Source organism: Neofelis nebulosa, chromosome 2 (genome assembly GCF_028018385.1).
Source record: "Neofelis nebulosa isolate mNeoNeb1 chromosome 2, mNeoNeb1.pri, whole genome shotgun sequence".
Classification (NCBI taxonomy): Eukaryota; Metazoa; Chordata; class Mammalia; order Carnivora; family Felidae; genus Neofelis; species Neofelis nebulosa.
Genome location: NC_080783.1, coordinates 95,042,092 through 95,065,084, shown reverse-complemented (window position 1 = coordinate 95,065,084; position 22,993 = coordinate 95,042,092). Strand labels below are relative to the sequence as shown.

At 36.5% G+C, this 22,993-nt stretch overlaps 2 protein-coding genes across 14 annotated transcripts in view; both read left to right on the top strand.

Annotated features, from left to right (window-relative positions):
- R3HDM1 (R3H domain containing 1) overlaps window positions 1–22,993 on the top strand; it is a 205,662-nt gene that overhangs the window by 14,223 nt on the left and 168,446 nt on the right. The window contains exon 2 of one of the 13 annotated variants that reach the window (XM_058715441.1): window positions 19,752–19,862. The exons of the other annotated variants lie outside the window; for them this stretch is intronic. The gene's annotated coding sequence lies outside the window, so the exon portion shown is untranslated. The remainder of the gene's footprint in view (window positions 1–19,751; window positions 19,863–22,993) is intronic. 13 annotated transcript variants of the gene reach the window in all.
- LOC131503773 (BRCA2 and CDKN1A-interacting protein-like) lies at window positions 1,287–4,044 on the top strand. Its single transcript, XM_058715455.1, is given in 2 exon segments — window positions 1,287–1,535; window positions 1,537–4,044. Coding segments are annotated over 2 exon segments (948 nt in total). The 5' UTR covers window positions 1,287–1,301; the 3' UTR covers window positions 2,251–4,044.

Here is a 22,993-nt window from a genome sequence, read left to right as displayed (position 1 = left end):
TACTTAAAAATAAAATGTTTTGAAAAGAAAAAGAAGAGTCTCACTTGGTGGTTTTTAATGAAATATATCAATATATGCATTTCCAAGGATAACGTGGGGTTTACACCTTCTAAATGCAAAATACAGAACCAAGTGAAAGTTGGTGGTCAGGTAACATTAACTGAATTGCTTTTACATATCCTATCATAAAGCCTTGTTATAAAGAATACAAGCATTCTTGTCTTGATCTCATTTCTCTCACAGCTTTTCATCTGACATCCTGTGCTTCAAAGATACTAAGTTAACGGCCTGGCCAGGACTTCAAGAATCATCTCTAAACTACAAGTCCAACTTTGTACTATACCAAATATAAAGGAATTAATCAGGTCAATTAATATACCCCCCCTTTTTTTTTTGGCCCCAGAACTTAATGGAGACAAGTTTATTGGGGAATATTTCAAGATAGATTGCTTATCATGCTTACTACAGACTCAGTGCTTTATTCTTCTAGACATTCTAATGTTACTTGCTCGAAACTACTTATGTACTTAGAAGACCTTCCTTCCCTCCTGATTCAAATGCTAGTGTTTATGACCAAGTTATAAATGAGCCTACACCACTCAGTGAGCTAATTAAGAAATTGAAAAGTCAGCATACATTGCCTATGATATAACTGAAAAATAATTTCAGTTTATTTAGTAAAGAGTTTGTTTTATGTCTACTGTGCAAGAGTTTGTGTGTGTCTACTGGTGAGAAAATATGCATTGTAATAGTATGGAAAGCATAGTACATTCTTTTTAACTCACTGACTTGATCTAATCCAAAATTTAAATTCCACGTAAAGTCACTGAGTAGCTATAGAATGACATTTGCTTGTTGGTCTAGTGTTTTTTTCATGACAAAGATACTGTGTTTATTTAGATTGTGTATTAAGAGTGGCTTTTAGGGAGGATGCCTGGGTGGCTAAGTCGGTTAAGCTTCCGACTCCTGATTTGGGCTCAGGTCATGATCTCAGGGTTCCTGAGTTGAGTTTGAGCCCTGTGTCAGGCTCTACACTGACAGGGCAGAGCCTGCTTGGGATTCTCTCTCTTTCCCTCTCTCTCTGCCTCTCCCCTGCTTACTCTCTCTCTCCCAAAATAAAAATAATAATAATAATAATAATAAACTTTTTAAAAAAGTGGCTTTTAGGGAAGTTGTTACAGAAAAAAACATAATGTCTTATTTTGTAAACCAGGATGTATTTTTTTAATGTAGTACATTTTGTGAAGTAGAACATTTTAAAATTAATCGCTAGTTGTTAAAAGTGCTTGACAGAGGCTTGTATGGCGTCCAGGCCCAAGTGGCATGCCTTGGGTAGTGGGGCTCCACAGGTTCCAGGTGTTCCGGTCCCGTGAGATGAGGAAGAAGAGGAAGATGAAGTGGAGGATGAGGACGAAGACAATAAAGACAGTGACGAAGAAGAGGATGAAGACGACGAGAGCGTCGACGAGGAAGTGAATGTTGAATTTGAAGCGTATTCCATCTCAGATAATGATTATGACAGAATTAAGAAGTTAACTGCAGCAGCTTTTCCTGAAGGCTCCTGTGAACATTGCAGAACTAACTGATTTCTTAATTCAACAAAACCACATCGGGAGTGTGATTAAGCAAACAGATGTTTCAGAAGACAGTGATGACGATGTGGATGAAGATGAGATTTTTGGATTCATAAGTCTTTTAAATTTAACTGAAAGAAAGGGTACGCAGTGTGCTGAACAAATTAAAGAGTTGATCCTGAGCTCCTGTGAGAAGAGCTGTGGAAAGATCTCAGTTGAAAAGCTGGACGCGCTTTTCAACGACGCCTCCAAGCCTGTGGGCTTTCTCCTCAGCGAGAGGTTTATTAACGTTCCTCCTCAGATCGCGCTGCCCATGCACCAGCAGCTCCAGAAAGAACTGGCAGAGGCACACGGAACGAACAAGCTGTGTGGAGAGTGTTCCTTCTACCTTCTGATTAGCAAGATGTTTGTGGAAGCTGGAAAAAACAATCCCAAAAGGAAATGGAGCAGCCAAGAAAAAGATGAGTTAATGTTCGCAAGTGCAAAGGAAGAATTTTTCTATGAGAAGGCAATCTTGAAGTCCAACTACTCGGTGCAGGAAGAGAGCGACACCTGTCTGGGAGGCAGGTGGTCCTTTGACGATGTCCCAATGAAGCCCTTGCAAACTGTGATGTTGATTCCAGGTGACAAGATGGATGAAATCATGGGTAAACTGAAAGAGCATCTCTCTCTCTGACCCATTTCCCATGGGCAGCAGGGGGCTGGTTTTCATTTTTGTAAAATTACCAGAAAACAGCTCAGATTTACTGAAAAACTCATCACTTTATTCAGATTAAGTCCCTCTACAAAAAAAGTAGGGTTGTCACCTGTGTCTGTGACACATTTACAAAATAGCTTTAAAAAAAAAAAAAAATTGGTCAAATTCTGAATGGTTGATGAAGAGCTTTTCCAGTAAGAAGGAAAACGTGGAGTAGTAATTTAGAACTCAATAAAAACTTCCATTTTTTATTTTTAAATAATGGAAAAAAAAGTGCTTGACATCTATTCCATGAATAGTTTTCCTGGTTATCTGGAATATTTTTCTTTATATCTGGAATGGTCTTTCTGACTGAAGTTTATCCAACCTGGAGGAAATTCAGTATATTTCACACTGAAATGAATTACAGAATTTGATTACTTTTTTTTTTTGGAAGGTAAGATTTATCCAATTCAAGATCTCAATAAATGTGTTCTGGCAAAAGCAAATAGCAGTGATTTACATAAGTTTTCAACAATACAGGTTCACAAGAATGTTTATAAATTATTGCCATGAAAGGAGGGAGTAGGCAGAAATTGAGATGTGCAGTGTTGCAGATATTGGGGATTGAGGAGCACCAGAATACAAGTCAGGTGTATTAAGATCCTAAAGGTACTAAGGAGTTGGACTTGGTTTTCATAAATATGTATTTGAGTATGAGTAGGTCAGATGCTCTCAGTTAAGCACTGTTAAAAATTTCCATAAGATTTCAAGATGTGGCATGGGTGTTTTTGTTTGTTTCTATATAATCTGACATATAAACCGTGTTGAAATTTATTGGCCAGTCTTGGGTTTTTTCCTACTGGTATTTTTATACAGCCTAATTGAGATATAACAGACATACCATAAAATTCACCCATGTAAAGTTTACAGTTCATTGGGTTTTAGTATATTCACAGAATTATGCAGTCACCACCATAATCTTATTGTAGAACATTAACATCACTTCAAAAAGAGGGGCACCTGAGTGTCTCAGTCGGTTAAGTGTTCAACACTTGATCCAGCTCAGGTCTTGATCTCAGGGTCATGAGTTCAAGCCCCATATTGGGCTCCATGCTGGACATGAAGCCTATTTAGTGAATATGGGGGTTTTTTGTTTTTGTTTTTGTTTTTTTAACAGTCATGCTCTGTGGTCCTTTCTTCCTCCCCCAGACCTAGAGAACCATTAACCTACATTCAGTCTTCGTAGATTTGCATCATACAGTATGTCACTTTTTGTGACTTTCTTTTAAGCATAGTTTTTAAAGGATCATCCACATTGTAGCATGAATCAGTTCTTCATTCCTTTTTTGTGGCTGAATAATATGCCACTGTATGGACGACATTTTTTTTATCCCTCAACTGAGGGGCATTGGAGTTATTTCTACTTCTTGGCAATTGTGAATAACACTGCTGTAATTATAAGCAAACAAGTTTTTGTGTGGATGTATGTTTTCGTTTCTCTTGGGTATATACCCAGGAATGGAATTGCTGCGTCATATCATGACTCTGTGTTTAACCATTTGAGGAGCTGATAAACTGTTTTTTGGGGTAGCTGCACCATTTTGCATTCCTGGTAGCAATATGAGGGGGTTACAGTCTCTCCACATACTCCCCAGTGCTTGTCATTGTCTGTCTTTGATTGTAACCATTTTAGTCGTTGTGTAGTAATATCTTGTGGTTTTGATCTGCATGTTTCTAATGATTAAAGATGGTGAACATCTTTTCTTGTATTTATTACTGGCTCCTGTTGATTTTATGTAGACCTTGATATCTAGATGTTGTTTGTATACCTTTTATGAACTCTATAATTACTCAGTATTTAGGCTCTATTTGTCACATAAAATGCCATTGTATGTTTGAGCACATTACGTATGTTATATTGGAGAATTGGAGAGAGACTAATTCATCAGTGTTTTCCAAACTTACCTGATAAATAGGATAGTCACCAGTTTGCCTAGGACAGTCCCTGTTGATGCCTGTTGTTCTGGCATACTTATAAAAGTAGCCTCTTTCACTCTGAAGTGCCCTGCTTTGGACAATAAATTACATGGCTATGCTACTGACAATTAACCTAGAGTATTTAAATACACACTTGCTATCTGCTAGATCAGAATCTCCAAGAAAAAGGCCTGGAAATACGTTTTTAACAATTTCAAGGTCAAGCACATTTATATTATTCTAGCAGAATGCTGGTGTTTCTCTGTAACCCAGAACCCATTATCATTGTTTTAATGGGACAGTGAGTTGCAAGTTAAAATGGGAGAGGAATAGTTTCTTTTGATAGGCTAACACCATCCTTCTCCTTAAAGTAATGATAGAGGAGTATTTTATAACATGCATGTTAGGTTCTTAGGAGCAAGGGAGTATGGGATAGCAAAGTGAAATAAGTTTCTGGAAGTTGGGTGGTCTCAGGATGGAGGGCAGTGAGCAAAACTGAGCTTCCCTTTGAGTTTGATGACAGGAGAGGAGAAACTCATGAACATGTTCTTCATACTTGAGAACTAGGAGCAAGAACTAATGGCAGGGTAGGGGGTGGGGTGGAAGAAGTACTTTCAGATTCCAAGGCTATGTTACAGAAGAAGGATAGAATGTGATACCATTAGTTTTTATTTATTTGGGGTCAGGGGGATTTGAGAATATTTTTAAGTCAGGCACTTGTAAGAATTCTGTATTTTAAAAAAACTTTTTAATGTTTGTTTATTTTTGAGAGAGAGAGTGCAAGCCAGGGAGGGGCAGAGGGAGAGGGGGACAGAATCCAAAGCAGGCTTCAGGCTCTGAGCTGTTACCACAGAGCCCGATGCAGGGCTCAAACCTGCGAACTGTAATGTCATGACCTGAGCCCAGCCCAAGTCGGATGCATAACCTACTGAGCCACCCCAGGCATCCTGAGAAATGTACTTTTATACCAGTATCAGAGATGCCCATTCAAGTTTTAAGATTTTTTAATTTGCTAATTATGTGACTGTCTTTAAGATGAAAGCAACATATTTGACTCAGTATAAAGAATGTGCACTAATTATTTGTGGAGGGTGATTTGATCACCTTTTACCACCAATGGTACATAATTAAGAAATTAGTTAAGAAATGGCTGGAGGGGCGCCTGGGTGGCGCAGTCGGTTAAGCGTCCGACTTCAGCCAGGTCACGATCTCGCGGTCCGTGAGTTCGAGCCCCGCATCAGGCTCTGGGCTGATGGCTCGGAGCCTGGAGCCTGTTTCCGATTCTGTGTCTCCCTCTCTCTCTGCCCCTCCCCCGTTCATGCTCTGTCTCTCTCTGTCCCAAAAATTAAAAAAAAAAAAAAAAAAAAAAAAGAAATGGCTGGAAAGTTAGCAATTTATGTGTATCCCAACATAACTGTAGCCTCATGGTATTTCCATTAGCCAGAAACTCAAGCCAACTCTTGTATGGGCCATACTATCAAGCAATACAGTCTTCAGTATAATTATCCACACCATAATATTTCATCCAAAAATTCTTTGGATGGAGAGCAAGGGCCTTACTTTTTTTTTTTTTTTTTTTTTTTTTTAGCTTTATTGAGATATAATGCATGTACGGTAAACTGCATGTATTCAAAATATATATTTGGAAGAGATGCTGGGTATTTTTTTAATTGATACTGTGGCAAGTCTGCCATTATAATTTGTTTTCTAAGCATACAATAACAGTGGAGAAATAAAACAGCTTGTTAATTTAACTTGGGGAAACTCATGAATTATTCATAGTAAGATGTTTTACAAGGGATTATTAAGACTTGTCCATAGTTACGGAGTAACTACTCTTGTCTCCAAAACTAGTTACTTTTTATCTGTACATATTTATCTGAGAGAATGAGAGCAAATAATAATGTGCCAAATGAAGGACTGAATAATAAATGCTTGATTAGTTCAAAAGAATAAGAAATGGCTGGACTGAAGAAGTTAGGAAAAGTTGTGAGGAAGAAAGATCATGTAACAGATAAAGACAATGTAAGAAAGGGTCCATTGGAGTTTGAGCTAGACCTTAGAGAACAGATTTGATTCATTCAGCAGACATGGATGAAAGAGCATTCTAAAGAAAGAGAACCATGGGGCACCTGGATGGCTCAGTCAGTTAAGTGTCAGACTTTGGCTCAGGTCATGATCTCACGGTCCATGAGTTTGAGCCCTACATCAGGCTCTGTGCTGATGGCTCAGAGCCTGGATCTGCTTCGGATTCTTTGTCTCCCTCTCTCTACCCTTCCCCGGCTCGCACTCTGTCTCTCTCTCAAAAATGAATAAACGTTAAAAAAATAATAAAATAAAAGAGAACCAGTGAGTATAGGTAATGAAAGGTGAGTGGTCTGGCTTGGCTGCAGTTGAGGATGACTGAGGAGAAATAAAAGTGGAAAGTTAAGTTTGGGCAAAGATCTGAAACTAAAGGATTTTAAGTTGTGTCCTCTTAAGGCAAACTACTGAATGTTTTTTTGGGCAAGATAGTTGATTTCAGATTTCATTGTCTTACTGTTTTTTGATGCATTTAATACTTCAGTTGTGGTTATCAGGAAGTTGATTTTTAATTTGTCTTCTATAGTCAACTTGTCACTTTTTTTTGGTACTATCAAATATCTTATAAAGTAATAATATCTGGAAGAGAGGGAGAGAAAAATTATAATTACTCATGTAGTATTAGGTTATGGCTTAATTCAGAAAATAGGAATTTTTAAGAATTGAGAATTCAAGAATGTGAATTTTAGGCAACATATGGAGTCCTGAAATATTCAAAGATATTGGGCCCTTCTCGTATGTGAAGATTTAAGATTATATTGTCTCATTCTTTTCTTTTTTAATGTTAGTTTATTTATTTTGAGAGAGGGAGAGCAAGTACAGGAGAGGGGCACAGAGAGAGGGGGAGAGAGAATCCCAGGCAGGCTCTGCACTGTCAGCACACAGCCCAACACAGGGATGGATCCCGCGAACCATGAGATCATGTCCTAAGCCAGAATCAAGAGTCAAATGCTCAACTGACTGAGCCACCCAGGCACCTCATGTCTTGTTATTTTCTTGACCTCTCTTTTAAAATATATATTTAGAGAAGCAAAGCAAGTTCAGCTTAAGAAAATTATCTTTTTTTTTTTTTCTGGAATGTCATAAAGGATCCCCAGAGGTTATGAATGTAGACTTGAGGGGGAAATGAGAAGGTCCCGAGAATACTTTTCATGTTGTCATTTGTTAATTTCTTAACTTCAAATATACAGATGAAAACTGTTTAAAATATGAAGAAGTACACAAAGCAGTTCAGCTGTTTATGTCTTAAAGCTAAATTCATAACCTTAAGTGGTGGAAATACTCTACTTTTAGTAGGTTGTGAGAATTTAATAATACAATTTCATTCAGCCCATGTTGGATTATGTATACTTTTAACACTTTTAGGGCTTTTAGATTAGTTTTTTGTTTTAATTTTCTAATTAATTTTGTTTAATTTTTTTATTTCCTAGGAATTAACTGTCCCTTAAATGTGACATTGCATAAATTATTTTCATTTAATCTCCTACTGAATAAAATAATAAGCATTTAAGACTCTCTGATCTGGTTCTACTATACTGTTCATTCATTTGTTCAGTCAGCAATTACTTGAAAAAAAAAAAAAAAAAAAACAACATTTAGTGAATACCTGGCATGTGCCGAGCCTTGGCTTTGAGAATACAGAAATCAGTGATTTGGACTCTTGCCCTGGAGGAGCTCATCCTCATAAGAGAGGCACTCTATATAAGTAATTACAAATCCACTTGATAATTTTTTTGTTTTTTGTTTTTTTAAAAGGTGTGTTAAGGTACATACAGGGTACAGTGGAACAACATTCTGCCTTAATTCTTACCTCACCATTTGCTTTTTATTTTTCACTGATGTAACTTTATTCATAATACATTCTAAAGCAAAAAAAATATTACTGGATATAAAAACCAAGACTTGATGAAGGTAGAAAGCTCAGTTCAAAAGGAAAACATAGCAGTTTCAAATTATATATGTACTTAATAATTGATAGAACGATAAGAAAATAGATAAGCAACAATAACAGGGGATGCCACAAACACTGATGAGCATAGGAATAATAAAATTTCATTTAATCTCCTACATGTTTAATCCCCTGTGTGTGCCAAAAAGAACCTTTAAAGATGAAATGGATAAAGCTTTTCCTATTTTACCTCACCATTTCTTAACACACAGGATTAACCCTACTCAAACAACTGAGTGTTCCCTAAAATTTTCATCAAGTTTCTCACTTTAAGTCTTATAATATTTCTTCAAACAGGAATAACCATTTACTATTCCTTTCTCCCGTATTACGTATGACACATGTTTCAAGAACCTGTTGTTAAATTCAAGTTTCATTTTGAAACATAAACCAGAAGTGTTCTCTCCCATATGTTCTTTTGAGGCACTATGTATGTGTTATTTTTAACTTTTATTACTCTGAATCTTGTGTTATATGTAGTTCAACATGCACATAGCTTCCTCTCCATTACTACCTGCCTTTCACCTACACCCAGTCAAAGAAGCACTGCTCCATTTAAAAATTACCTGAGGTGAAGGGCTTTGTCAGCTTGATAATTATACCTTGTATACCACCATATTTAATTGATGTGTATTTAAATATAGTTAGATATCTGGTATTGATTTCAGGGAAAAGTAGAGCTCAGCCTCACTGCTGTAGGAGATTTTAGTAACAGATTTAGAAAAAGAAACTTCTTTTTCCTAAATTCAGACAGATTGTACTTCAAGGTAAAATTTTGTCAAAACCTTGACTTGAGTAAAATTTCTCTCCCTTGGTTTAAGTGCAACTTTGATAGGAAATGATTACAATCTGATAGCTGGTAGATACCCTTTGTTAAATGAACTGATGACTCATGTCCTATAAATTAGCCTAATACCTATACTCCAGTTAATGCCATATTCCAGTCCTAATACTGTGTTAGGTTGATTTGGCCATGAACACAGAACTGTGCTTATCCTTCCTGATATTCTCATGTTTCGTTCCTCTCTAGGCCAAAGCATGTCTTCATGGCTGATTGAGGAACTTGTTTCTGTCTAGTTCAGAGAATTGATTTTCAAAACCACTAATTAATAGTGTCTTATTTTGAACACTGCCATATAAGAAACTGGTAGTATAATTGCTGAGGATAAATACTAACCTGAAAAAAAATGCTTTGTAGTATGCCATATTAAGCCATATTAAAATTACCTTTTGTAGAAACCATTTCAGAGAGATAGCTAGCCACGTGTTCACCCATTTTGTGTCACAGTAACCTCTCATTTTTCTGTCTGTCTTCACTGAGGCTAGGGTCCTGACCTTCATTTCTAGATTACCCATGTGGTCTCCTTTCTATGCTTTTTCCGATATGTGGGTGATGGTAAAAGAAGATACAGAAATAAGCAGATTTGCCCTTTTCTTTAATCAATGTCTGCTTGGACTTGGATTGTAATACTTTTAATTATCTCTTTTGTAATATGATCTCGATCTCCATTTACAGTTTTCTTCTGTATCTTTAAACCCCCTTGCCTCCTCTTACTCTTATTTTCATAAATGAATTTCTTTCCTATTTTACTCAAGACATTGAGGCTATTTATTATAATATAGGATCACTGAATTAGCTATGGATACTTTAAAAGTATCTGTCTAGAGGTGCCTGGGTGACTCAGTCAGTTGAGCGTCCCCCTCTTGATTTCAGCTCACATCATGATCCCAGGATTGTGCAATTGAGCTCTGGGTCAGGCTCAACACAGAGCCATCTTGGGATTCTCTTTCTCTCCTCTCTCTCTGACCCTACCCTTCTCATGCTCTCCGTCTCTCAAAATAAACAAAAAAAATTCTCTCTCTCTCTCCCTCTGCCCCTCCCTGCTTACACACTCTCCAAAATAAAAAAATAAAAGTTTTCTCTCTCAATACCCATACTCTTTTTTTCTTCTATGACTGTCAAGTGAAGAAATGGCCTCTCCTTCAAGCCTACTCTTCTTTCTTTACAATGCGTTGATCCTTAACTATGTGCCAGAGAGTGTGATAGGGTTTCTAGGAAACACAGTAATGAGTAAAATAAAATTCTTAAAAGAAGCTTACTGGCTTGTGTTTGTACTGTTTGCAGTATTCTCATCCTTGTCATTTGTTCATTTTGTTTACATTCTAGGAATTAGAGAATTTTTAAATAGGAAGGAGAAAGGTTGTTTTCCCTCAAAGAGATATGAGGAGGGAGCCTCTTTTATATTAAACCTTCTCCTCCCCATTTGAGATTTCTGAAAGGAGTATATTATATCTCTAAAGTGTGTGGTAGCAGAAAAAAAAAAAAAGCTGAAATCTCTGCTGTGGTAAAGATTACCATATCTATTAATCGCAACCTTTCAAAAAGTTTAAATCAAGTAATTTATTTCCTATGTATGATTTTTCCATATGAAATATGTAAGATATATATATGAAATTATGTATCCAGTTAACCCTTAAGCAACATGGATTCCAACTGCGTGGGTTTACTTCTATGTAGTTTGCTTTTTTTTTTTTTTTTACAATAAATACGTTATAGTACTGTAAATGTATTTTCTCATGATTTTCTTTCTTTTTTTTAATATAAATTTTAGTTAACATACAGTGCAATATTGATTTCAGGAGTAGAATTCAGTGATTCATCACTTAAATACAGTAATACCCAGTGCTCATCACAAGTGCCCTCTTAGTACCCATCCCCTACCTCGCCCTTCTGTCACCCACCTCCCTCCACCAACCCACAGTTTGTTCTCTGTCATTAAGAGTCTCTTATGGTTTGTTTCCCCTCTTTTTTTTCTCTCCCTTCCCATATTTCATCTGTTTTCTTTTATTTCACTTAATACATTCTAGTTCCATCCATGTCATTGCAAATGGCAAGATTTCATTCTTTTTGTTGACTAATATTCCATTGCATTTATAAATCACATCTTTTTTTTTTTTTTTAAACGTTTTTTATTTATTTTTGGGACAGAGAGAGACAGAGCATGAACGGGGGAGGGGCAGAGAGAGAGGGAGACACAGAATCGGAAACAGGCTCCAGGCTCCGAGCCACAGAGCCTGACGCGGGGCTCGAACTCACGGACCGCGAGATCGTGACCTGGCTGAAGTCGGACGCTTAACCGACTGCGCCACCCAGGCACCCCACATCTTCTTTATCCATTCATCAATCAGTGGACATTTGGGCTCCATGGTTTGGCTGTTGTTGATAATGCTGCTATAAACATCAGGGTGTGTGTGCACCCCTTTGAATCTGTATTTTTGTATCCTTTGGGTAAATACCTGGTAGTGCAATTGCTGGATCATAGGGCAGTTCTAGTTTTAGTTTTTTGAGGAAACTTGATACTTTTCTCCAGACTGGCTGCACCAGTTTGCATTCCCAGCAACAGTGCAAGAGAGTTCCCTTTGCGTCCTCACGAACACCTGTTGTTAGTTGTGTTATTTTAGCCACTCTGACAGATGTGAGGTGGTTTTGGTTTGTATTTCCCTGATGATGAGTAATGTTTAGCATCTTTTCATGTGTCCATTAGCATTCTGGATGTCTTTGGAAAAGTTTCTATTCATGTCTTCTGCCCATTTCTTACCTGTGTTACTTGTTTTTTGGGTGTTGAGGTTGATAAGTTTCAAAATCTGTATTATGAATACTAACCCTTTACCAGGTCGTTTGCAAATATCTTCTCCCATTCCATAGGCATCCTTTTAGTTTTGTTTTTTTCCTTTGCTGTGGAGAGGCTTTTTATCTTGATGAAGTCCCAGTATTTCATGTTTGCTTTTGTTTCCCTTGCCTTTGGCGACATGTCTAGTAAGAAGTTGGTCCAGCCAAGGTCAAAGAGGTTGCTGCCTGTGTTCTTTAGGATTTTGATCGTTTCCTGTCTCATATTAGGTCTTTCAACCATTTTGAATTTGTTTTTGTGTATGGGGTAAGAAAGTGGTCCAGATTCATTCTTGTGCATGTCTGTGTCCAGTTTTCCCAACACCATTTGTTGAAGAGACTATCGTTTTTCCAGGGGATAATCTTTCCTGCTTTGTCAAACATGTGTTGACCATATAGTTTTTCTGATCCATTTCTGGGTTTTCTGTTCTGTTCTGTTCATCTATGTGTCTCTTTTTGTGACAGTACCATATTGTCTTGATGACTACAGCTTTGTATATACCTTAAAATTTGGAATTGTGATGCCTCCAGTTTTGTTTTTCCTTTTCAAGATTGCTTTGGCTATTCAGGGTCTTTTGTGGTTCCATACAAATTTTAGGATTGTTCTAGCTCTGTGAAAAATGTTGGTGGTATTTTGATAGGGATTGTATTAAATATCTAGATTGTTTTGGCTAGTGTAGACATTTTAACAATGTTTGCTCTTCAATTCCATGAACATGGAATGCTTTTCCGTTTCTTTGTATCCTCTTCAGTTTCCTTCATAAGTGTTCTATGGTTTTCAGAGTACAGATGTTTTATTTCTTCAGTTAGGTTTATTCCTAGGCATCTCAATTGTTTTTTATGCATTTACAAATAGGATGGATACCTTGATTTCCTTTTCTGATGCTTTGTTATTGGTGCATAGAAATGCAACAGATTTCTGCACATTGAGTTTATAATCCTTTGACTTTGCTCAGTTCATTTATTAGCTCTCACAGTTTTTTGGTGGTCTTTTGGATTTTCTACATAAAGTATCATGTCATCGGCAAATAGTGAAAGTTTGACCTCTTTCTTGATCATTTGGATGCCTGTCATTTCTTTTTATCGTCTGATTGCTGAGGCTAAGACTTCAGTACTGTGTTGAATAGTATGGTAGGACTGGACATCCTTGCCTTGCTCCTGACTGTAGGGGAAAGGCTCTCAGTTTTTCCCCATTAAAGGTGAGCTGCAGGTCGTCTGTATATGGCCTTTGTGATGTTGAGGTGTGTTCCATCTATCCCTACTTCGTTGAGTGTTTTTATCAAGAATGGATGCTGTATTTTGTCAAATGCGTTTTCTTCGTCTATTGACGGGATCATATGGTTCTTATACTTTATTTTATTAATGTGGTGTATCATATTGCTTGATTTGCGAATATTGAACCAGCCCTGAAGCCCAGGAATAAATCCCATTTGATTATGGTAAGTAATTCTTTTGATGTATTGTTGGATTTGATTTGCTAGTATCTTGTTGACAATTTTTGCATCCGTGTTCATCAGGGATATTGGCCCATAATTCTCATTTTTGGTGGGATCTTTGTCTCGTTTTGGAATCAAGGTAGTGCTGGCTTTGTCAAATGAGTTAGGAAATTTTCCTTCTGTTTCTGTTTTTTGGAACAGTTTGAGAAAAATAGGCTTTAACTCATGTTTAAATGCCCGGTAGAATTCCCCTGGGAAGCCTTCTGGCCCAGGACTCTTGTTGGGAGATGTTTGATTACTGATTCCATTTATTTGCTGGTTATAGGTGTCTCATGATTAAGAACATTTTTCTCTAGTTTGCTTTATTATAAGGATACAGTATATAATACATATAATGTACAAAATATATGTTAATGGACTGTTTATGTCATTGGTAATGCTTTCAGTCAGCAGTAGGTTATTAGTAGTTCAGTTTTGAGGGAGTTAAAAGTTAATGTGTGGATTTTCAATTGTGCAAGGGTCAGTATCCCTAACCTGTGTTGTTCAAGGTTCAGTGTGTTTGTGTAAAATTACACTCTCTAGTTATACACCAATACAGTATCTCATTGGAATATGGCGTGTGTGTATGTTTGTGTGTATGTATGTGTGTATTTAATGTGTGCTCTCTTCATGAGTTTGTATGCAATCCTAAACCTGCAACAGAAATATATTGAAACTGTGAGTGGTTGGCAGGTTTTTGGTTTTGTTTTTTATTGTAGTAAAATACATGTAACATAAAATTTACCATCTTATCTATTTTTAAGTGTACAGTTCAGTAATGTTCAGTAATGTGTATTCATGTAGTGCAGCCAACACAAGAACTCTTCATCTTGCAGAATTGAAACTCATACCCGTTATACAATAATTCCCCATTCCCCAACTCCTGGCAGCCAGCCTTCTACTTTCTGTGTCTATGAATTTGACTGCTGTAGGTACCTCGAGTGAAATCATAACAGTATTTGTCTTTTTGTGACTGGCTTATTTCATTTAGCCTCATATCCTCAAGGTTTATCCACATGTCAGAATTTCCTTTTTTTTTTTTTTAAGTTTTTATTTTAATTTGAGTATAGTTAACATACATTGTTCTATGGGTTGTAGGTATACAATATTGTGATTCAGCAATTCTATATGTTACTCAAGGCTCATCATGATAAGTGTACTCTTTAATCCCCACCTGTTTCACCCATCCCCCACCTCCCCTCTGGTAACCATCAGTTTGTTCTCTCTAGAGAAGAGTCTTTTCTTTCTTTTTCTTTCTTTCTTTTTCTTTCTTTCTTTTTCTTTTTCTTTCTTTCTTTCTCTTTCTTTCTTTCTTTCTTTCTTTCTTTCTTTCTTTCTTTCTTTCTTTCTTTCTTTCTTTCTTTTTTAAAGATACTATTTTTAAGTAATCTCTACACCCAACATGAGGCTCGAGCTCACAATGCCAAGATCAAGAGTCGCATGAAGAGTCTTTTTCTTGGTTTGTCTGTCTTCTCTTTTTTTAAACTTTATTTGTTCCTTAAGTTCCATGTATGAGTGAAATCATATGGTATTTTTCTTTCTCTGATTTATTTTGCTTAGCATTATACTGTCTAGCTCCATCCATGTTACTGCAAATGGCACAATTTCATTGTTTTAATTTTTTTTAATTTTTTAATGTTTTTTATTTATTCTTGAAAGAGAGACAAAGCATGAGCAGGGGAGGGACAGAGAGAGAGAGGGAGACACAGAATCCAGAACAGGCTCCAAGCTCTCAGCTATCAGCACAGAGCCCGACACGGGGCTTGAACTCACAAGCATGAAATCATGACCTGAATCGAAGTCAGAGGCTCAACCCGCTGAGCCATCCAGGCATCCCCAACAGTTTTATTTTTGCTCTTGTCTCCCTTGCCTCAGGATACATATCTAGAAAATTGTTGCTGTGGCCAATGTCAGAGAAATTACCACCTGGGCTTGTCTTGGACTTTAATTGTTTCAGCTCTCATATTTAGGTCTTTAACCCTTTGCATTTATTTTTGTATATGGTATAAGAAAGTCGTCCAGTTTCATTCTTCTGCATGTAGTTCTCCTGTTTCCCCAACACCATTTGTGAAGAGACTGTCTTTTTCCCATTGCTTATTCTTTCCTCCTTTGTCAAAGACTAACTGACCATATATATAAATGTGGGCTTATTGCTGAATTTTCCATTCTGTTCTATTGATGTATATGTCTGGTTTTGTACCAATACCATACTGTTTTGATTACTACAGGTTTATAATACAACATGAACTCTGGAATTGATGAAATAAATTGAAGATGATGCAAAGAAATGGATAGATATTCCATGCTCATGGATCAGGAGAACAAATATTGTTAAAATCTATACTACCTAAAGTAATCTGCCGATTTAATGTAATCCCTATCAAAATACCAACAGCATTTTTCACAGAACTCAAATAATCCTAAATTTTGTATAGAACCACAAAAGACACTGAATAGCCAAAGTAGTCTTGAAAAAGAAAAACAAAATTGTAGGTAATTTCCTTCTTTAAGTCTGAGTAATACTCTGTTGATGTATATATTACATTTTGTGTGTTTGTTCATCTGTTGCTGGACATTTGGGTTGTTTCCAGCTTTTGGCTACTACAAATAGTGCTGCAGTGAACATGAGTATATAGATACCTCTTTTAGAACCCACTTTCAAGTTTTTTTAGGTATATACTCAGAAATGGAATTACAAGATCATATAATAATTCTGTTTTTCTGTTTTTGTGGATTCACCTTGCTGTTTTTCACAGTGCCTGCACCGTCTTACGTTTCTACTAACAATTCGCAGGAGTTCTAGTTTCCCCACACTCTCACAAAACTTCTTATTTTCTGATCTTTCAATAGTAGATACCCTAATAGGTGTGAAGTGGTATCTCTTTGTGGCTTTTCTTTGCATTTCCCTAGTTTGTGATGGTGAGCATCTTTTCACGGCTTATCTTTTGTATACCTTCTTTGGAGAAATTTCTATTTAAGTGCTTTGACCATTTTTTAGTGGCATTTTCTTGTTGAGTTGGAGGTGTTTTTTGTTAATATCATGGATTTGTTTGGCTTTGTTTTAAGCACTACTTTTAAAAAATCTGATGCCGTTATTATTTAATGATACTTAACTGTGTTAAAATGTGCTGTACATGTACCTGGAAGCCTAAATATAGATGCTTCACAAAGTAATAATATAATGAGGAGTACTGGTATTTTTTTCCTCAGCAACAATTGAAGCTGTATATCAGAAATATAATTAGATACTATTCCGTTTCACATTTTCAGAGGACTGAGTTAGACATTGGAAAATATATGTTGTATGTGTTTTTTAAGACATTAACTTTACTCTTCAGTCAATAAACCAATCTAAGAGCATATTATAATTACACATTTTTAGTCTAAATTAGTATTCTGTCTTAATTGGTAAAGCCGTTTTTAAGATGCATTATAAACTTTTAGGATTTCCCAAGTTTACAGTTAGGTCATATTAAGGTTGAAAGTATCGGTCATCTAAGGAATACTGATACTACAATTCTGATGTCCTTATCAGTTGACTATTTCATAAATATTTTAAGCTTCACATCTGGAAGAAGTTCAATATTTGTTTAAAAACGTTTTCATTTTTGTTTCTAGTCTTCAAAACTTAACAGTGTTGTATGAAAGACATTTGTATTTCAGATGAAATTAACATTCACCAAGGTACAAATGAAAATAATAGATGAAAAAGTTGAAAGCCAATGTACTACCAGAAACTTCTGAAATGTAGAGGTTCCTGGGCGTGCCTGGGTGGCTCAGTTGGTTGTGCCTCTGACTCTCCATTTTGGCTCAGGTCATGATCCCAGGATCATGGGATCAAGACCCATGTCTGGTTGTGTGCTGAGTGTAGAGCCTGCTTAAGTTTCTCTCTCTCTTCCTTCGGCCCTCTCCCCCACTTGCGCACTCTCTCTCTCTCTCTCTCTCTCTCTCAAATAAACAAAAAATAAATAAATTGGAATATATCCTTTTTTTTTTTTTTCAACGTTTTTTATTTATTTTTGGGACAGAGAGAGACAGAGCATGAACGGGGGAGGGGCAGAGAGAGAGGGAGACACAGAATCGGAAACAGGCTCCAGGCTCCGAGCCGTCAGCCCAGAGCCTGACGCGGGGCTCGAACTCACGGACCGCGAGATCGTGACCTGGCTGAAGTCGGACGCTTAACCGACTGCGCCACCCAGGCGCCCCGGAATATATCCTTTTTTAAGAATAACATTTCTTTAAGAAAACCTCCACTTATATTAGCTTCCTTACAATTCTGTGAAGAGGAACAGTTTATGAGCCAAGCCATCTGATAACAGTAAAGATCTGAGGCTTTTGTTTTACTGGAAAATGTTCCTAGCTGTATCAGTAGGAATCGTGGTCCATGGAAAAGGCATTTTAACAGAGCAAAATCTAATTTCAAAGGGAAATCTAAGACACAGCTATGTCCTTTCCTTCCATATCACCTTTTGTAAATCCTAATTTTTTTTTAACATTATTATGGGTAGAATCGTAACCCCACCCACAATGTAAAACTCCTATGTTGACGTGCTAACCCCCAGTACATCAGAACATAACCTTGCTTGGAATTAGAGTCATTGCAGAAATAGTTAAGATGAAGTCCTACTGGAGTATGATGAGCTTCTAATCCAACATAACTGATATCCTTACAAAAGGTAAAATTTGGAGATAGAGGTTATACAGGGAGACCACCATGTAAACAGGAAGACTGCCATCAAAAGTCAAGGAGAGACTCCTGGAATAGACCCCTCATAAGGAACCAACCTGCCAGCAACCTTGAATTTGGACTTCTAGCCTCTAGAACTATGAGACAATATATTTCTGTTGTTTAAGCTACCCAGTTACAGTAGTTTGTTGCAGCAGCCTTAGCAAATTAATACAAATGTGAAATGATCCATATCCTCCTTTGTGCTGATGACATAACCCTGCTGTTGCATTCAGGAATGAATTTGAAAAGCAAATAGACAACCTCAGCCATCAAGGAAATGCAAATCAAAACCACAGTGAGGTACCACTTCATACTTAACTGTCTATAATCAAAACATCAGATAATAACAAGTGTTACTGAGGATGTGGAGAAACTAGAATCTTCTGCCACCGTGGTTATCGAAATGGCCCAGCCGCTTTGAAAAACTGCCAGTTCCTCAAATGGGTAAACATTTAAATGATTGAACATGAGTTACCATAGACCCAGGACTTCTACTGTTAGGTATATAACCAAAAGAAAAAATGTAAGTTCACAGAAAACTTATACATGAGTGTTCACAACATTATTATTTGAAATAGTGGAAAAGTGGAAACAACACGTCTATCAACTGATGAATGAACAAAATGTGGTGTATCCATACAGTGGAAGATTATATGATAGCAAAAATGAAATTCTTGCTACAACATAGATTAATCTTGAAAACATTCTAAGTAAAAGAAAACAGTCACAAAAAACCACATATTAATGTGATTCCATGTATATGAAATGTATAGGTAAACTCTGGAGACATAGAGTAAATTAGTAGTTCCTAATTAGGGGATGATGGCTAAGGAAAATGGAGTTGCTTTTTCAGGTAATGAAAATGTTCTGAAATTGGTTGTGGTAAAGGTGAGCCTTGAATTAGACACTTTAAATGAGTAAACTGTATGGTATGTGAATTATATCTCAATAAAGCAGTTTTTTAAAAGATAGGACACATAAATCATAGTAATTTGTGGTCAGGAGGAACAGTTGAATAATCATTTCTTATGCATACTGTATTTCAGGTTCTTTGTAAAATACTAGGTATGAAAAAACAAGAAACTTAAGTTCCTTCTTAGTTGCAGAGACAGAATCATTAACAACTTCTTTAATAAAACAAAAATCAGGGGAGCCTGGGTGGCTCAGTCGGTTGAGCGTCCGACTTCAGCTCAGGTCATGATCTCACAGTCTGTGAGTTCAAGCCCCGCATCAGGCTCTGTGCTGACAGCTCGGAGCCTGGAGCCTGCCTCAGATTCTGTGTCTCCCTCTCTCTCTGCTCCTCCCCTGCTCATGCTCTGTCTCAAAAATAAATAAAAATATTTAAAAAAAACAAAACAAAAAAAAAACAACCAAAAATCAAAATTGTCATGTTGGAGCAACTCACTAGATTTCAGAGGGGAAAAAACTATTAAAATTCCTCTGCTTAGGTTCTCTGGATCTTATGATTTTATCAGTTACCTATATAACTAGATCATATTGCTGTAGCTTTATATAGAAATGTATTTTACCGTTGTAGAAAAGGTGCCACAGTTTAAAGATTGAGTAACATAAAACAGACTAAAACCTAGGCTTATTCCGCCTTTTTTCTTTCCTAATCAGGGATTTAAACCCAACTTGGCTCTAGCTCAAAGACCCAGAACTCGGAGTCTAAGAAAAGTGTCTTTGTCCCACTTGTTCTGCAATGTCAATGAGCAACATAGTTACCCTAAGGTAGTATTTTTTGTTGGTTTACTTCTGGATTTTTTTTTGGTTGGTGGGGGGGGGGGGTGCCTTTTATTTTACTTTTGCTTTATTAATTTGGAACTTATTTATTTATTTTAGTAGTTACCCTTTTTTAATATGCATATTTACTTTTTTAAGCGAGACTGTGTGAGTAGGGTAGGGGCAAAGGAAATGGGAGTAAGAGAACTCCCAGTAGACTCCATGCCCAGCATGGAGCCCAACCTGGGGCTTGATCCCATGATCATGAGATCACATGACTGTGAGATCATGAACTGAGCTGAAATCAAGATTTGGTCACTTAACTGACTAAACTACCCAGACACGCAACTGTGCATATTTAACATAAATATATCATTTTGTCTAATTTTACTTCCCAAACAATACCAAGGGTCTTTGAACTCTTTATCTCTGATTAGTCTTCTGCTTCTTTAATTTTAAGCTTTGGAAATCCAAAGCATACCAGCTCAACAAAAAGAGAGTTCTGTGGGGTTTCTTTTATAATAGCACTAATCCCATTCATGAAACCTCCATGAATTATGACTTCATGACCTAAGCTCTTCCCAAAGACCCTACCTTCTAATACCATCACACTGGGCATTAGGATTATCAAACCAGAGTCCATGAACGTACCTTATGGTGATTTGGTCAGTATTTTCTATTTTTAAGGTGGCTAAATGTATTTTAAAAACCTTTAAAATGATAGTCACATTTTTAAAAATCTTTTGAATTCTTTTTATGTACTATGACCTTCTTAATTGACATCTTTAGCAGAGCTTTTCTTTACAGATTTATTTCTCTGAAAGTCAAAATACAGCTAAACAAAACTTAAGAGATCACTACATTTTAATCTTCCATTTTCAAAGTGTTTGCCTAATGTAATCTTAAAACTAAGATCCCTTTATCACTGGTGTTCAAGATTTCACAAAATATGTTACTTGTCATTCTTTTTTTCATTCCTTAATATATTTGATATTTTATTCCTTGAAATGTTTTGAAATGTTAGAAAAATCACCGGGTTCCTCTTGTATTTCTTCTGAATTCTTTGATTTCCGTATTTTTTTCCATAAGATTTTGACTTAGATACTTAAGTAGTGCTGAGTCCTTTTGACCTTTGCATTTCCCTACCTTTGAAAACTAAACATCTGCCTGTTTACTATCTGCAATTTAATATTTTAGACAGTTGTTTAGTAGTTGATTGTCTCTTATCACTAGTTGGTTGCAAGATCTGTCCCAATGAATGTTAGAAGTATTCCTGACAGCATTTTATCTTTCTGAAATGTGGAACTAAAATTTATTTCAAGATTTTAGCTTTCTCATAATAATGTTAGTGAGCTTTGTTTAGAAGTTTATATGTTTTGGTTCGTCTTATTTAATTTCTCTACCTTATTCCTCATTATGTATATTGATAATTGATTATTAATATCTTATAAAAAGGCAGTCTTAGTTGTTTTAATTCTTTTCCTGTCATTTGATCTTTAGTGTAAGCTTTAAAATTTTTTCAACGTATTTATATAGTTTGCTATTATGCAGGTATGCTGACTTATCTGGATTTTTTTAAAACTTATTTTGAACTATGAGCTAAGTTTTTAAAGCTTGATATGTTTGTGTAAATGAGTCTTCATACCAAGTAATGAAATACTCACTTGCTAAATGAAAGGGAAAAAAAAGATACTGCAATTTACATCGTTTAGTATGCCCAGTAGATATGGCTGAACAATCTATAAAATATTTTGCTATCATCATGTGTAATTCAGCTTGCAGCTGTTCCATAACTTATTAAATCAATTCAGTGGAAAGTGTTGAGATTTTGAAATGACCAAATTACCAAGTTTTCCCTGCAGTGATGGCATAGGACTTACTTTATTTTTATTTACAAAGTCAGTACATGTACATATTTTTCTGCAAGACCTATCAATTCTTCTGCTCCAAATAATTTAATGTTTAAAATTTCAAGTTTTTGTGAATCATTAGTAACATTGTGGGCATACTAAAAATTGAAGGCTGTGTAAACTAAAGAATTTAATCCAGACATGCTGCAGAAGTTATTTAGGTTTCTTTGTCTTAGTTCTAACTCACAGAGAAAGCATTTTTACTTTACCACCAGCTGTGATATTATGATACATTTCTTTCTAAATCAATTTTAAAACCATTTCATTAAGATTTATACTAGAAATGAAAATTATAGTTGAAATATTTAGAACCATGGAATCTTTGAGTTAGAATAAAATAAGTGAGTTGTGGTGGAGATGTGTGGTGCTTTCCCATACCAGTATTATTCTACTTCCTTGGATGTCAGGAACAGAACACTTCCCAGCCCCGTTGTAGTTAAGTGGTGCCACATGAATCATTTAGGAGGGTGGGCAGAAGAGACTGTCACGGAGGGTAGGTGTTGAGATGGCCAAGACACTTGGGGAAGGAAGCAAGGCACAAGGTGGAAATAGCGTGAATCTCTTGAGTCACTACATGGAGGGCAGATAGTGTGTATTTTAGGATTTGCGGGCTACATACCATTGCTGTCACACATTCTTTTTGGTTGTTTTATGTAGTTTTCATAAATCTTGAAAAATGAAGAAGCCACTTTGGGTCAAAGGACATACAAAATGGGCAGCGGGCCCTAACATCTGTTGTAGAGAGTCACCTAACTGGTATGAAATGGGTACTGCAAGTGAAACAGAAGTTTTTGTTAATCCTATGAGTTATAGTTGTTAATTGTTACAGCATAGCCTGACTAATACACAAGTGATCTCCTCAGGTGATCACCCCCCACCAGATTATTGAAGAATGCTTCTGATATCAGGAATCTCCGTACTTTATACACTGTGAAATGGCCTGTTCCATTACAGGACAACTCTAGATGTAAGAAATTTTTCTCTTTTGTAAGCCAAATCCTTGATTCCATTTATCTTTTGGTTCTACTTCTGCCTCTAGATAAAGTTTGCTTTAAAGTTGTTTAGGGTGCCTGGGTGGCTCAGTCCGTTAAGCATCCAACTCTTGGTTTCAGCTCAGGTCGTGATCTCACGGTTTCATGAATTCGAGCCCTGCGTTGGGCTCAGCACTGACAACAGGAGCCTGCTCTGCTTGGGATTCTCTCTCCCTCACTGCCCTTCCCCTACTCATGC